Source organism: Panthera onca, chromosome C1 (genome assembly GCF_046562875.1).
Source record: "Panthera onca isolate mPanOnc1 chromosome C1, mPanOnc1 haplotype 2, whole genome shotgun sequence".
NCBI classification, from domain to species: Eukaryota; Metazoa; Chordata; class Mammalia; order Carnivora; family Felidae; genus Panthera; species Panthera onca.
This window is the reverse complement of record NC_138346.1, coordinates 220,284,750-220,299,978: the sequence shown is the minus strand read 5'-3', so window position 1 is coordinate 220,299,978 and position 15,229 is coordinate 220,284,750. Positions and strand designations below refer to the sequence as shown.

General features: G+C 63.9%; 1 protein-coding gene across 10 annotated transcripts in view; it reads right to left on the bottom strand.

Moving 5' to 3' along the window:
- MORN1 (MORN repeat containing 1) overlaps nucleotides 1–15,229 on the bottom strand; it is a 51,030-nt gene that overhangs the window by 12,094 nt on the left and 23,707 nt on the right. For 4 of the 10 annotated variants that reach the window (XM_081796490.1, XM_081796492.1, XM_081796493.1 and 1 more), the window contains exons 9-12: nucleotides 13,003–13,123; nucleotides 12,428–12,600; nucleotides 919–1,058; nucleotides 719–795 (exon numbers count right to left, since the gene is read on the bottom strand). In XM_081796490.1, the coding sequence (XP_081652616.1) occupies nucleotides 719–795; nucleotides 919–1,058; nucleotides 12,428–12,600; nucleotides 13,003–13,123 (511 nt within the window). Of the gene's footprint in view, nucleotides 1–718; nucleotides 796–918; nucleotides 1,059–11,690; nucleotides 11,891–12,427; nucleotides 12,601–13,002; nucleotides 13,124–15,229 lie in introns of all 10 variants that reach the window. The other 6 variants (XM_081796489.1, XM_081796486.1, XM_081796488.1 and 3 more) reach the window with 4 other exon arrangements.

The following is a 15,229-nucleotide window of genomic DNA, read 5'->3' as shown; positions in this document are numbered from 1 at the left end:
CAGCCACAGCTTCCCGATGTGCTGGTTTCGGCCCCAGCTCTGCTCTGCACCCCCCAGAGTCCCCACGGAACTGCAAACCGGGTTGGGGAGAGGCCGGGGGTGCCGGGGGCTTGGGGGGCAGGGAGGTGAGCTCAGTCCCACCTGAGCCTTGGGCCACACAGCCTGGCAGGGGACAGGATGCTCCCACAAGCAGTTGCCAGGAGTGATTTCTCTGGAACTCAGCCTTCCTCCTGGCAGGTCTCCGGGCTGGAAAGAGCGTGTGGCCGAGGTACTGGCAGAGTGGAGTCTCCTCGGCCCCCACCGTGGGGCTCACAGCCCCGACCTGTGTGTCTGCTGCAGGACGGATCACGGGCCTGCGGCAGGTATGTGGCGGGCCTCTGGCCGCCTCTGCCCACGCTGTGGGCCCCTCCTGGCCTCCGAACACAATCAAGGAGCATCGTCCCTTCCGTGGGCCACCCTGCTCTGCCAACCTGGACCAGGGCCCGGCTCCCCTGAGGCTGGGAGCCTGGCCTCTCCTGCCGTCTAGGCCGCAGAAGTGCGTGCAGCCCCTGGGCAGACGGAGACCATGCCTGTGGGGTCACAGGGTCGCCCGCCTGTGGGAAACCGAGACCCCGGCCCCTGCACGGAGCGCACACCTGGGGGGCCCCACCTGTGGTCCCGCCGATGGCGAGGCCGGACCAAACCCCCCGAATGCCCTGAGTCGGTCAGTGTCTCCTACCTGCTGCCTCCTGGCGGGTCCTGCGTGGTGGGCGTCCTGCCGGGGCCCAGGCCCCCTCTGGGCCTGCCACCTGCCTTCTGGAAGGAGCAGTGGGGGAGGGTTCAGCGGGGCAACCAGCACATGGGCCTCGGTGCGGGGCACCGTGTGGACAGAGCCCTGGGGGGGGGGGGGTGTCTCCCTGCCCATACCCATGCCCATACCTCACAGGGGTCGTCCAGGAAGAGGACGGGGCTGTACCCGGCTGGGGGGGGCCCAAGGCAGACGTCCGAGAACCGGGCACAACCTTGTTCCACTCGCCTGCAGTCCTCAGGACAGTGGGGCTCGCATCCCCGGGCTTCTCCTGGAAGGTGAAGGACAGAACATCCCTCAACACAGCACAAAGCTAAGATGGGAAAGAACCTGTCACACGGCCCCTGACGCAAAGCGTCTGTAGCTCGGCCGGCGGGGGCACTGGCCGTGTGGCTGGGGGGACGGGGGGGGTGGGGCACAGCCTGCTCTACGCTGCGCAGGCTCCGTGCGGGTATATTTTGGGGCCCCCGGCCTCTTGACGCCCCCTCACCTGGGGTCCACCCTGAGAGCCCTGCAGGCTGGTGCCCTGGGGCTAGGAGGGTCTCCTACCACACAGCCCGTTGCCTGAGGCCCTGGATGCCAGGTCAGGACCCGGAGGAGGACATTTCTACGTCATGGCTGCATGCTAAGGTGATGTCGGACCAGGTCCAGGAAGAGTGTGGAACATGGGGGCCGGCTGGCAGCCACCAGCCCCCACAAGGGGCGAGAGCCCCCCAGGAGACCCCCAAATCCTCCAGGCTGGGCTGGGCCCTGCAGGAGGTACCCCCACCGTGGACCCTGTCCATCCTGGCTTTCCCTACTCCTCCCCTCCCAGTGTCCCGAGGTGGGACGGGGCGTCTCCTGGCGGTCCCCTCCCCAGGCTCCGCCGCGCTAGACAATGGGCCTACAGCCCTGGCTGTCCCCTCCTTCTGTCCCTTGCACAGAAAGCTGGCTGCTGAGACGGGGTCGTGAGGTTGGTGAGGGCCACCGGCACTGTCCCAGACACGCATGCGTCGGGACCCGCTATCCTGTGGGGGCTGGGCTCCCAGCTCTCCTGACTGACCTCTGTCCTGAGGTCCCTGCCGGCTCTCACACAGGGAGAAGCCACCAGCAGGAGCTGGTCGAACCGCAGGGAGGGGGCTGGACGGGGCCGTGGGGACAGCTGGAGGTGGACAAGGCGGGCTGGACGCTCCCGCCAATGGGGGGAGCTCAGTGGGTGGAGGGCGTCTCTCATCCGTGCCCTGGATGGGGCCCAGGGGCCGTAGGCATTAAGTCCCCTTCCCTGGAGCCCAACTTCTGCAGGGAGAGATGCCTACGGGCCCCAGAAGTATTTCCAAATTACAGGTAGGGAATTATTTCTCTCAGAGGGGTCTTAATGTCATCATTATGGCGCATTATAAAAAGTAAAGTCTTTCCTTCTGCAAGGACATTCTTTAACTAAAGTCCTCCTCTCCATTAGCTTTTGCTGTCCCCACACTATTTATGTCCTGGGCAACGACTGTGAACCGCGTTGCTGACGGCATGATTTCTGTTTCTGAGCGCAGCGACGGTTTCCAGCGGGCCTGAGAGGAACCAGTTGTCTGTTATCGACGCCTCCGGCCAACGAAGGCCCCGGCTCTGTGTCCTAATACCCTTGCCAAGGTGACCGTGCAGGAGTGGGTCCCCAGCGCCCGCTTCCGACAGCAGCAGCGTCAGACCCGCACCTGAAATGTGCCGATTTCCCCAGGCGGGGGTGGCCGGGGGACGTGGGCACGGGGCCCGGAGCACATCGCCTCCCTGGGCTCAGGGGGCCCGATGACCGACCTGGCACCAAGCAGCCGCCCGCGGATTCTCACGGGACTCCCAGGGCCTGTCGGGGCTGGGGCTCTGCGGTCACAGCCCCGTGGTGAGGAGCCCCGGCCCAGAGAGCACCGCGGTGCTGGCCTGCCCACCTGCCCGCCTGCCCGCTAACACCACGTCACCCAACGCGGCCGGTAGGCGCGTGGACGACCAAGTTCGGTTCAGCCACAGGCTTGACATTCTCCATCACCTCCTGCCATTCATCGTCCCCGGACGAGAAGTGGCTCCGAGACCCCTGTTGGTCGAAAGCCAGAGAAACCCAACACCAACGGGCTTAAACCAAAGCGGTGGCACGTCCGCGGTGCGAGGAGGGGTCCTCGAGATTCAGCCGCTCGGGCCCAGGAGGCCTCTGGGCGCCGAGGCCCCTTCCCCACAAAGTGCGGCGGCCACGTGGAACTCGCTCACCTGACCGCCCCCTCTCCCCGGGCCATCCCCGAGTCTCAGATGTGACGCTGCCTTCCCAGAACCGGGGCTCAGCCTGCAGCCGCCGCTCCTGTCCTGTGCCCCCCAAATTCAGCCCCAGCTCTTCCCGCTAGAGCTGCTCTCGTGGGGCTCCTGGGCTGATCACAACGCTGTCACCACAGCCTGGCCGTGCTCGGGGCCCCGTGCGTCGGCCCCTCTTTTTGCACACGGCCCGGTGGCCTCCTTTGCCTCCGTGTCTCAGCTGGACCGTGGCTTCCCAGGTCGTGCGTCCAAGCGGTCCTTCAGCTTGTCTCTGCCCTGCGTGTGCGATGTCCCAAAAGGTCAGGCCTCCTGCCGTCCCCAGCCACCCCGCCCGTGTGTGGACCGCGGCACAGGGCGTTTGTGGGACGGGTGGTGTCCCGGCCAGGCCAGAAGCCTCCTATGCACCTTGTGCCCCAGCCCATCGTGGAAGGTCAGGGAGAGACCTTGTGGACCCTGCTTGGCCACTGAAAGAGAACAGGGCTCTCTGGTCGGCTTAGGAGTTTAAAATCCACTTGGAAGGGCGTCCTCTCAGAGTGCCCTCTGTCCCGGAGCAGGAGGGCCCGCAGCCCAGGGCTCCACAGGGTTTGTTGAGAATCTGGGTTTCCCACAACGGGGGGCCGCTGTCCTCGGCCCTAACATCGGTGCACCTTGCCTGGGCACCAGTGGCCGCAGCTGACCCCCACCCCCCACCTCCACTGCTGGAGGCCGGTCTCTTTTCTCCCCCGTCCGTGCCCCTTTGGGTGGGTGCCTTGCTGCCCGTGGGGGTGTCCACCACATTCGTCCAGCTCCCGCCTCTTCGGGTCAGTCACCCACCTCCGCTCCCTGCGGACAGCTGCACGTGCTGCCCCCCAGACCCAATTCCTACCCCAACTCCGGCTCGCTCGACCAGAAACGTGGACGACATCACCGATGTCCCCCCGTCCTGGTCTCCCCTCAGCCGCCATCACAGGGCCCAGCCTCGCACCTAGCACAGGGACTCACCACTGGGTGAGACCCCCCCCTCCAGCCCCAAACTCCCACTGACCTCCTCCTGCGTCCTGAGCACATGCCAAGCCCTGTGGCCACAGGACTTCCGGGGCCAGCCGCACTGGCTACTCCTCACGTCTCGTCCTAGCTCACGACCGGGCCGCCACACTGAGCCTCTGGACGCTTGGCCCCTCTGGCCTCTGCTCACGCCCTGCCCCCGGGGTACTGTTGCAGGTGTCCTGTCCCGGTGGCCCTGGCCCCGCCACCATCCATCTTGCTGTCACGGGGTGGCCATGTGCACCCCCAACACTCACCCCCTCCTGCGGCCCCTTCCTCACCTTGTCTGCCCTGTTGGCAGAGCAGATCCCCCTTCCCGGCCGCGCTCCTGGCCGGAGCCCCCACCCTCCGAGAGAGCCGCCTCACCACGCACCAGAGTCTCAGGGGACCCATTGTTCTCCTCAGCCTGGGGACAACGTGGGGACAGCGTTCTGGGGCGAGGGTCCCGCCCTGGCCTGCAGGGGCCCTTGGAGCTGGTCCTGGCCTCTCTAGGGGGGCACTGGCCAGCCTGGCTGACCCTCGAGGCAGGGCCCCTGCCCAGAGATGCCGACCCCAGCTCCCGGGAGTGATTTCCGAGGCCTCTATGTCGATTTTAATCATCAGCAAGATAAAGGTCACTGCTGCGTCCGGGGGGGCGGGTGGGGGGCGACTGGTAACGGGAGGCTGCACCGCGGGGAGATGGGCGCTTGACCTCTCTGGGAGGAAATGTCGATTAATTATCTTTTTACGGCCAACTCAATTAGACTCCCTAATCACCTGTGTAGGACGCGGAGACAAAGGCGGAGCGCGGCCCGAGTAAACAGGGCTGCGCAGGCTGGGCCGCGACCGTCAAACGGCCGCCGGGGGGCCCCGGGCGGAGAGCCAGCCACAGGCTGGAATGTTTTCTTCATTTGTATGAAGAAAAAAATAAAATGTTATCGGCCCTGAGGGGCCGAGAGCCGTCTCACGTGGAGGTGACCAGACACACCGCGTTAGTCTTTAGGGCAGAGGCTCAACCGGCCAAGGAGCTGCTACCTTCCAAAGGCAGAGCGGCCTGTTCGGCGAGGACTGGCGGGGCCGGGGTCTCCATGGCCCAGAGGGCGAGGAGGCAGCGTGAGTGCTGGGCAGGGCTGGGGGTGGGGGGCTCCCTTGGGCCCCTTCTTGGACGGCCCGGTCTCCAGACGAGGGCTCCCTCGAGGCCGTGACGCACCCCCCCCCCCCCCACCACCACTCGGTTTGTCCAGTGGGCGCCCGGGCCCGAGGCGAGGGCTGGCCCGACGTGACCACGGGGCAGGACCTTCCAGGTGCTTCCGCTCCACCTCGACCGGATGTGTCCGCACGGTCTGCACCCAGCATGGAGGCGCCCTGGGGACCAGCCCAGAAACAGGCGTCCCCGCGTGGGGGGTCTCAGGCCCCATCTGGGCTGCAGGATGGAGGGCCCGCCTGCGGGCAGGGTTTGGTTCAGGTTTCTATCCAGAGGTTTTCGAATCCATGAGTTTCCCAAGGAGCCCGTGTGAGAGCCAGGCCTGCAGGCAGCTCATGGCCGGGCCTGGCCGGGCAGGTGTTTAGAAGCCCCGTGCCCTGTGGTGGCTGCGGTGGACCAGGACCCCGGTCCCTCGGGCTGAGCTCGGCAGGGCCGGTGTCTGGGGCCACAGCACCGTTCCTGACGAGGAACCCGGTGACCGCCTTCCCTCCCTTTACTGAAGCGTAGAAAATGGATTTGACACAAAGCCACGGTCCCCGTTGGCCCATGACCTTTCTGGATGCTCAGACTCACTGCCCCGTCCCTCTTCTACACGTGTGTCCTTCCGAAGGGGGCTGTATGTGCGCTCCGCAAAGTGGTTAAAGCCTCCTCCTTCCAGAAATGCCAACAGACACTTCCTGCGGCCCCGAGGGCACGCGTTACCTCCAGGCTCGGCTCCTGGGCTCGGTTGTGCTGGAATCTCAAAAAAGACTCGAAAGGGGCCGGGACTCTGTGGTCAAACCCGCAGGACGGAGGGGGAGGCACTGATCTGGGGTTCTCCCTGAGCCTGTCTCTGATGTCCCCTCATCCTCGACTCCGGGAGCCTCCGGCAGCCAGGCTGTCTGTGCCTGGCTGGGCAGAGCGAGGCCAGGCTGCCCCCGAGGTGACCAACGGGGGGACACCAGCCCTACGGGGCTAGGCAGGCAGCCTGACACCACACAGGGCTCCCCCGAGGGGTCCCCTGCTCATCCAGCGGGAAAGCAGCAGAGGAGCGGCCCTGGGGACGCGGGGTCTGGACACCGCGGCTGACCTCCAGCTTGGCTCCTGCGCAGGTATCGGCCGGGAGGCTGCGCCTGGGGCTGTCTTCTTGGGCGACACACGCGGCAGTCCTGGGGGCTCTCGGGACAGACCTGGGCAGAGGCCTCGGGGCCCACGAACGGGCCTGGAGCGTGGCAGCTCTCCAACGGAGGGGGCCGCCTGCAGGTGCGGACGGTGGCGGGACAGGCCGGGACAGTGGCTTGGGGCTCCCGGCCAGTCCGGGGTCTCTGGGGTCTCTGGACCCCGAAGCTCGCCTCCCACGAGGGCTGGAGTTGGCCTTGGGCCGGGGTTGTGCTGATCCCAGCAAGACAGAACTCGTGGCCCCGTGTTCTTTCTGGGAGGGATGAAAGGAGATTTGTTGTGTCTCCGGGAGCTGCCGTCGGGGGAGACGCGCTGCGGGCAGCAGCCTTTCCTAGGAGAAGGAAGCTGGTCCCGAGGCTTCCAGAAAGGCCTCGAGGGGCCTGCGGCCCACCAGCGGAGCGTGCTGTGAGGGGCCGGGCACACGCTGACACACACACCCCACACGGGAGGTGTGCACACAGATGTGCACGGTGCCACACGAGGGTGCTTACACACGCAGGCCCACGCTCAGCACACGCCTGGCCCACGGCCCCTCAGTCCCGGGCCGAGCCTCGGCCAAATCCCACACCTGCAGGTCTAGCTGGCCACGGGCAGCTCCTCGGGGTGGTGCCGGGTGCCCGGAGGCTCCCTGTCCCCACACTGCCCTGCCATGGGGCCTGGGCCAGGCCTGCCCCACGCCCACCACCGCCCAGGAGCGGAGACTCCGGCAGACCCCTCCCCGGAAACTTGGCCAGGGGACCCCGGACAGGTCAGAGAGCAGGGTGCCGGCCTGGCCTCCCGCCCTCCTCGAATCCCCTGCCCGAAGTGGGTCCTGGATCCCAGGGGAGACCCCCACCCCCACCAGCTCATGCAGGGGCCTGACACCCACTCCCAGGGGACAGAGGCCCGTAGGCGGCATCGTGGTGACCAGAAGGCCACAGGCTCTGTGACGTGGGGGGGGGGGGGGTCAGACACAGTGGCATAAACTGCCCCAGGAGGGCCCCCGGGGTCAGGCTTCTGGCAAGCAGGGCTCTGACCACAGGAGACTGGGAGCCCCTGCCAGCAGGTCCCAGCAGGGGTCCCAGCGCAGGCTGCACAGGGGCAGCTGGCGAGGTGGGACATGTCCCCTCCCCTCTGTGGCTCAGCTGTCAGAGGCTAAGCCTGAGGCAGATGAAGACACAGACGAAGTCTCCGTCCCTGGGCGGCCTGGTGGCCCTACGCGGTCTGGGGCCTGTCCCTAGGCCACGGGGAAGGGCGCCCACCCCGGCCCACCCTGCCCTGGGGCAGGGCATCCTCACTGCCAGTGTCAGCATGGAGACCCCTTCGGGGGGACAGGCCTCCGAGGCCGCGGTCGGGGGCAAAGAGAAATCCAAGCTGGTTCTGGGTTGCTGAAGGCACATCCGTGCCTTCTAGAGCCGTGTTCGCAGCCGCCCCCCCAGGCACATCCATGCGGGCGCAGGCTGGCCACCACGCGAGATCTCGGCACCTGACGCAAGCCCAGGCCAGCCTCCCTCCCTCCTTTCTCTCCGGGGCCCCCCGGAGGTCTGCTGTTAGGGGTCCCGGGGGTGTTCCTGGGGCTCCTGCCCTGTGGCTGTGCCCACGCAGCCCCAGGACCCATGAGCGGCAGGTGGAGAGGTGCCGGGGAGGGTGGCCAAGGCTGTGGGAGGGGCTCACTCCGCGGGCTGTGGTCTCAGATCGCGTGGCCCCCCCACCCCCGGGGTTGCTTGGTTTCAGATGGTCGCAGCCCCTGAAGAGCAAGTGTATCCCCTGCCCACGGCATTGCCTGGAGGCACCGCAGGATTTTCCTGTACTTGTCTGGGACGAGCCCCCCCCCCCCCCCCCCCCCCCCCCCCCGTAGGATTCCTCCACAGGAAATTCACGGCACAGATTTCCCTTTAAAAGCCAGGATCTTTCACGGTAGCTACGCTGCCATAATTAACCATAGACAATTAATATTAAAATGCGTTACCTCCCCCCTCTCCCCCCCCAAGGCAATGAAATTCCCAGAAGTTCTCTGCTATACGTTGAGTCGCTTATTGGCAAGACTGCATTAGCAGCAAAGGGCACCTTGATTTTTAAAATCATCTTACAATTAGGGATGATTCTTCGCAGACCGCATCTGACGAATGCCCGAAACCACGTGTTCAACAAATGGAAAAGAGGGACCACTCACATCAGTCGGAAACATTTCCTGGGAGGGTTTTGTGCCTTTCACTCACACACACACACACACACACACACACACGCTTGCAACGTGAGGTTCTCGCCCTGCTAGGGCTTTATCGGGTTCCCAAATCCAATTTACGGGGATTGTCTGGGCCGAGTGGCCCGCCTGCCAGCGTCCCTGCAGCCTCTATCGGCACCTGTCGCAGGACTCCGAGGGCTCACGCTGCCAGGGGGCGAGCGGACGCCCCCCTGACGCGATCAGCACAAAAGGGCATCCCGCTTAAGGCCGAGGGCGGGAGTTACAAAAGGTTAAGCGTCTAAATATAAAAGTCTCTGTGAACCTAACACCAGTTATCAGCCTTGTTGCTACCACGTGGGGGCTGCAACGTCACCAAAGGCTGTGGGAAGCCTGGCGCCGGTCCACGCCTATGAAATCGTCTTTTCTTCTCAACGGAAAGCAAACTGCTCGGAAGTTAAAAACCATGAGGCGGCTGACATAGTTCGTATCAAAGGGAGAAGAGGAGACTGAGCCCCGCGTGGCGACACGAGGCCTCCAGAAAGTACTTTCTCTGCTCGTTTCACTTCTTCGTGTGATTAGAAAGCAGGCTTTTAGGGGGTTTATGTCCTGAACCGCCCGTTGCAGGGGTGAGGAGGAAGCCGAGAAGCCGGTCCCCGGGGGGCGTGCGCGAGGCCGCGCTCGAAGGTGCCAGCTGAGCCCGCCACGGGGCCGCCGCGCCCCGGTGCCCTCGTCAGCTCCTGCTGCCGTGGGGCCCCGTCTCCGTCACTTCCTGTCGGTCTCACAGAATGAGCGTCTTCGCCTCCAGCCCCGGTTTTACCGAGCCCGTTCGTCACTGCCTCACTGTCCCGTGGTGGGGCCGGGGCGTGAGGGCGAGGGCTACGGGGGCGCTGCGCGTAGGACACGCTTCCTGCAAAGGGCTGCAGAGGGAGGGCACCCGCCTCCCGCTTCCCCGTCAGCCCCCGAAGGCGGCGGAGGCCTTGGCTGCCGGTGGGTTTGCTCACGCGGCATCCAGACTGTCAGGCAAAGGTGCCGGTTGACGGAAACGGCCACCCTCCCCTGGTTCTCCGGCCACAGAGCCTGGTCTTGGCTGGCACATTGCGTTCCTCGTCTCCTCGAGGCCTGGTGCGGTCACGTCACCAAGTTCTGGCCGACGACGTGTAAGCAACGGCACGTTCTTAGAAGGGACGCGGCTTAAAAGGAAGGGCCCTAGCTCCTCATGCTTCCCCCTCCCAGCTGCCGGGAACAGGGGGCATGACGACTGGCGCCTGTGCAACCTTCTAGGGCCACGAGATGACGCAGGAAGGGCGACAGAGCAGCGGCATAGGAAACAGAAACAGGGGCCCCGGTGACCACGGGGGACGGCACCCCAGCCTCTGAACATCCACACGAGAGGCGAACATCAATGGAGTTGAAGCCGCCGCTGCGCTGTCGGAAGGGGGCTCGAGAGTGAGCTCGGGAGCAGGGACCCGGAGGCGGGGCTGCTCTGAGAACACGGAGGTTCGCTCCGTGTTCCCTGTATGCGTGGGGGCTGCCACACGACGGCACAATTTTGCTTTCTTTCGGAATAACGCTCAGAATAAGTTGAGGCTGTCTGTCCCCAGAGAGTCACAGAACGAGCCGCTTTGGTTAAAACAACAACAAAGACTTCCTTCTTTCCCACCCAAGCAGCTCCGTGTCCCGGCCGTTTCCGGTTTTCCCCACTCCCACGCGGGTCTCAGGTACCACCCGGCCGCCCCGCAGCTGCCGCCTCCTGGAGCCCACAGAGCGAGCTCCCCTGGTCAAGCTGTGATTATCTGGGATTTTCTCGCTCACGGCCGACTCCTATCCTACCTGCGGCAACAGTCAAATTTGCACTGACTTCATTTCCTCTTTGCAGACGGCCGGCCAGTGTGTCCATGACCCAGGGCCACCCCGGGCCAGCTCGTCCGAGGGCTTGGGCCCCGGTGGGGCGAGGGCTGCTCCGGGGCAGCTGAGCGGGCAGGACGCAGTGGCAGCGTCCTGCAGAGAGGCTCGGGCGACCCCTCCTGACCCAGGTGTGCGTGTCCCTGGCGCCCCACCCTGTGAGGGGACGGGAGGGGGTCACGAAGGGGTTGGCGGTCCCGGGAGCAGATGCCGCTCACCATCGCTTTACAGAAGAGGAGACAGGTGTGGAGAGGCTCGGCCAAAAAGCGGCAGAGAAGCAGCCACCTCCCGGGTCAGCCCTCAGGGCACGTGGCAAAGGACCCGGGGCCTCGGGTCCAGCTGCAGAGCTCGAGCGGTTCTCATAGGACCCAAGGCGTGCTCCCCTCGGTCTCCCCAAAGGTGATTCTCTACGGCTCCACGCCCGCGTCCTGGCAAAGCCGGAAACGTCTCCGAGCGTGTCGGCAGCCGGGCACCAGTCCCGTGAGCACAGGGTGAGGCCCGCTCCCGAGCGGCGAGCACCCCAAACCCGCACAGCGGGCCAGGCCCGGGCCGCCCACACCAAACACCCGGGCGCGGACGTGGGCCCCCCTTTCCGGGCCGGGTTTCCACGGAGACCTCATCACAGGCTCTGAAATCCCTGCCGGTGGAAGGTGTGGCGCCCAGAGGGTGTTTTTATGCAGAAACATGAGACCTATTCTGCCCTTTGGCATAAAGTTGCTTCTATAAACCCAGTGGGAAGCAGACGAGGGGTCGTGGCCAGCCCCCCGGGCCTCCCCCCACGAGCCTCGGGGCCCCCACCGGCCCCCACACAGAGGGGCCCGGCCCGGGCCCTGGTGCAGAACACTAGTCCCCCCGTTCTGCTGTGACCTGGGAGCACCCCCTGCGGCATCCAGGGCTGGGGTCCTGATGGGGGACCGGCCCCTCTTCAAGGGCTAAGGAGAACGTGAAGGTCCCCGCGGCTAACATGCGCGTGAACTTGCCCGGTGGGGACCCCGGAGTCCCGCTGATGACCGTGCCCTGGTCCACAGGACCTGATGCAGCTGCTTCCCGTGGCGAGGGGACCAGGCGGGACCCACAGCCACGCTCGCTGGGACGCCTCCGGTAACGCACATGCTCCCCCCATTAGGACGTAAGCGGTGGGGCTGCATCAGCTTGTGTGGGACCCGGGGTCCCCGGACACGGTGAGCTGCAGAGATTAAACTCCGATTTACCTCCGGAGCTCCAGTGCTCTGCTTCCGGCAGTGGTTCCGGAGGACTCCATGGAGAAGCCGGGCCAGGCATCCACGGCAGCAGCTGTCAGGCACCAGGAGCCGTGGGGCCAGGTGCATGTGGAGTTGCTGTGTGCTCCGGGCAGAGGCGGAACCAGCCGGAAAACCAGGCAAACGCTGGCGACCGTTAGGTCTACAGACGCCTGCCCAGGGCGGGTGGGGGCTGTCGCGAGGGCGCGCTCCCGTCCAGCCACAGACCTCCTGGTGACAGTGGCCGAGGCAAACCGCCAAGGTCTGACAGATGCAGAAACAGGCCCGAGGCCCTCAGCCCAGGGGCCACACCGCACCACCAGGCTCTTGTGCACGAACAAGACTGCCGGCAGTGACCAGATGTGCATGTGGCGAGGGCAGGACGGCCGCCATGGCGGTCCCCGGGCCGCCGTGCCCCAGCCCCACCACGGGCTCTGGGCTCACACAGTAAGAACGTGCACCCGAGGGGTCTGGTGCCCAGGGCGGTAGCTCCCAGCCTGACTTGTAACCCACAGCAATGGCGACCGGCCTGCTCGGGTCTGGGCACTGTCTTCCTGGGACGTTCTGTCCCCTCCAGGGCCACTGTGCCTGAGTTCTCAAGGGTCAACTTTATTCTCCTCCTGCCCAGGTTCTGAGGTGCCCGCCATCAGCCCACACACCCTGAAGCACTCACGTAAGCTACCGCCAACCAGCTGGTCAGCTCCACTCACCCGGAGGGCCACCGGGGATGTCCCTCTGGCCTCGAGATGTGTCTGATGCCGCTGCTGGCTCCCGGTCTCCCCTGGGGAGCAGTGGATCTCCTCTGGCACTTTCCAGGGCAGCCCTGGGCTCCAAGGCCCCAGACTTGGGGCTCCACAGAGGATAGGCGATGCACTCAAAGCCACTGCAAAGGGGACAGGAGGGACTGGGCTTTGCCGGACGCCAAGCTGAGAGGGACACCTGGCTGTGGGGGACACGGTGGCTTAAGGGTCCTTCCAGGGAGGAGGGGATGAGGCGACCACTCGGAGACTAACGTGGTGGGAAGCAGGGAACGATGGGGGGAGGACGGTCTGTCCGGGACCACTGGAACCACGCCGCAGCCCCAGCCCACCTCCCCCTGGCCCTCTGCCTTCGCTCCTGCTCCACTAGACAGAGCGTGTCGTGTCTGGTGGTCACTGCTGTGTCCCCGGCGCCCTCAGAGTCCTTGGTGTGGGAGCCATGTGCGGACGGGCCCGGGTCGAGTAGTTCTGGGCCATTCCTCCTTGTCTCCCACCCCACAAGGGCGTCCGGGGTCGCCCATACTCACAACGGGGTCTGGAATGTCTCCGGGTTGTCCTTGTCCACTTTGAAAAAGCTGACCTCTGAGTAGGCCGCGAGCTGCACGTACCTGACGCCAGCCGAGATCTGCAAAACCCGGCCATCCTCACCTTGGGAAGGACAGAGAAGCAGGCTGAGCCAAGGGAGGGACAGAAGGGCCACAGGAACCCGGGTCTCTCCCTCCCTGGTCCTGGGCCGGGCACCATGAGGACCGTTGCAGCAGACCCCCCACGCGGGCAGGGCTGGCAGAGGCCACGGCCGTATCCAGCTCGCGCTCCCTGCCCACCGTCCCGGCTCCTCTGCCCCCCTGGCCCTCAGCGGAGCCGTCCACGCTGCCCGGCACCGCCACCCCTCACTGGGGATCCCGGGCCTCAGGGCACCTGGCTGTGCCTCTGGCTGGGGGGTTCTCCTTGTTGGCCAGCCTCAGGGTTTCACCTGCTCAGGGGCGGGGGTTGCCCTGGCCGAGAGCAGTCACACCGGAGGCTCGTCTTCACCGCGGTTCCACCTCCGGGGAGACATCGCTGCTTGTGGCCCAGCCCCCACCTCGACCTGGGGGATGGCTCCACCCCCCTGGTCTACACTCCCGGGGCACTCGGCACAGGGCCTGGTCGCGTGGACTCTGAGCGGCGTCCGTGACGCCCGTCATTCAGCCCCCCTGGAAGAGGGGACAGAGCGGGACAGATACTGCAAGTACTTTGACTTGGAAGGAGGGGAGTGGAGGGCGGAGTCGAGGATCACATCCCAGTGTGGTCTGATCGGCCTCCGCTCTTGTCACGATGGGGCACCCGGGACCAGTCTGTGCTCCTACCTGAAGCAACCAAAAACGCAGACAAAATATAATGATAACACGATGGTTTTCAAGATCCAAGGACAGTGGTCCCTGAGACGGGAAACAAAGGGTGTGGACCCCATAACTGCCCAGGTCACTGCCTTGAGAGAAAGTGGACCGGGTACAGGGAGAGGGACTGGCAACCCCAGGAACCCCCTCAGTGAGGACACAGGGCTGAAGGGGGAGGGGGGGAGGACAGGCACAGAGCAGGAGTCCTGGATTCCAGAAGGCAGAGGAACAGAGAAGCGTGTGAGGCCTCTGGGTGCACAGCAGAGCACAGGTTGGTGCACCAAGTGCAAGGAAATGTCCCCAGGCCAGGAAAAGACCCAGGAAAAGATAGGGCGGGAGGCTCTGGGCTCACATGGGACAGGAGCGGTGCTCATTCCCATTGGCCAGGCTGGGAGACCTGGACGTCATGGCACACTGGGCAGGGTTCTCAGAAGGTCTTGCTTCCGCAGCGGGGATGACGGGTCTCAGCTGGAGCTCTCCACTACACCTAACACTTCATAAAGGCAAAACCTGAGAGGATCGAACGATCTCCAAGGAAGCCAACTGCACCCCAGAAAAAAGGCCAAGAGTACTTATGGGAACACAGAATATCCAGCCTCCAAAGGGTAAATTTTCAACGTCTGGCACCCAGTCAAAGATGACCAGGCGAAGAATGACGAAAAGTATGGTCCATGATGAAGAGGGAACACCGTCAAATGAAACCAACCCAGAACTGACCCAGATGTTAGAATTAGCAGGAAAGGACACTTTTTCAAAGTTATTACTATAACTGGACTCCGTGCATTCAAAAGATAAGTAGAGACACTGAAGATATAAAAAGAACAAAGTTGAACTTCTAGAAATAAAAACTATTAGATAAAAAATACACTGTATGTGATCAATGGCCGATTAGACATTGCAAAAAATAAAAAGATACATGAACTTGAAAACATAGCTACAGAAACTACCCAAAATGAAATACCAAGAGGAAAAAGGAAAAAAGAAAAAATAAATAAAAAAGGAAGGTAAAGAAAAAGAGGAGAGAAAGAGGGAAGGGGAAAAGGAATCCATGAACAGTGAGGCGACTTGAAATGGCCTAATATATGGGTAATGGAGCCTCTAAAAGAGGGGAAGAAAAAGCAGTGATGGAAAATTATTTGAGGAAATAAAGGCTGAAAAATCCCAAAATTTGATGAAAACTATAAACCCACAGATGCAAGAAAATCAATAGACCCAAGCACAAGAAACATGAAGAAAATTACACCATGTCACTTCAAAAATAAAACTGCTCAGGGCGCCTGGGTGGCTCACTTGGCTAAGTGTCCCACTTTGGCTCAGGTCATGATCCTGCAGTTCGTGAGTTCGAGCCCCGCGTCGGGCTCTGTGCCGACAGCTCAGA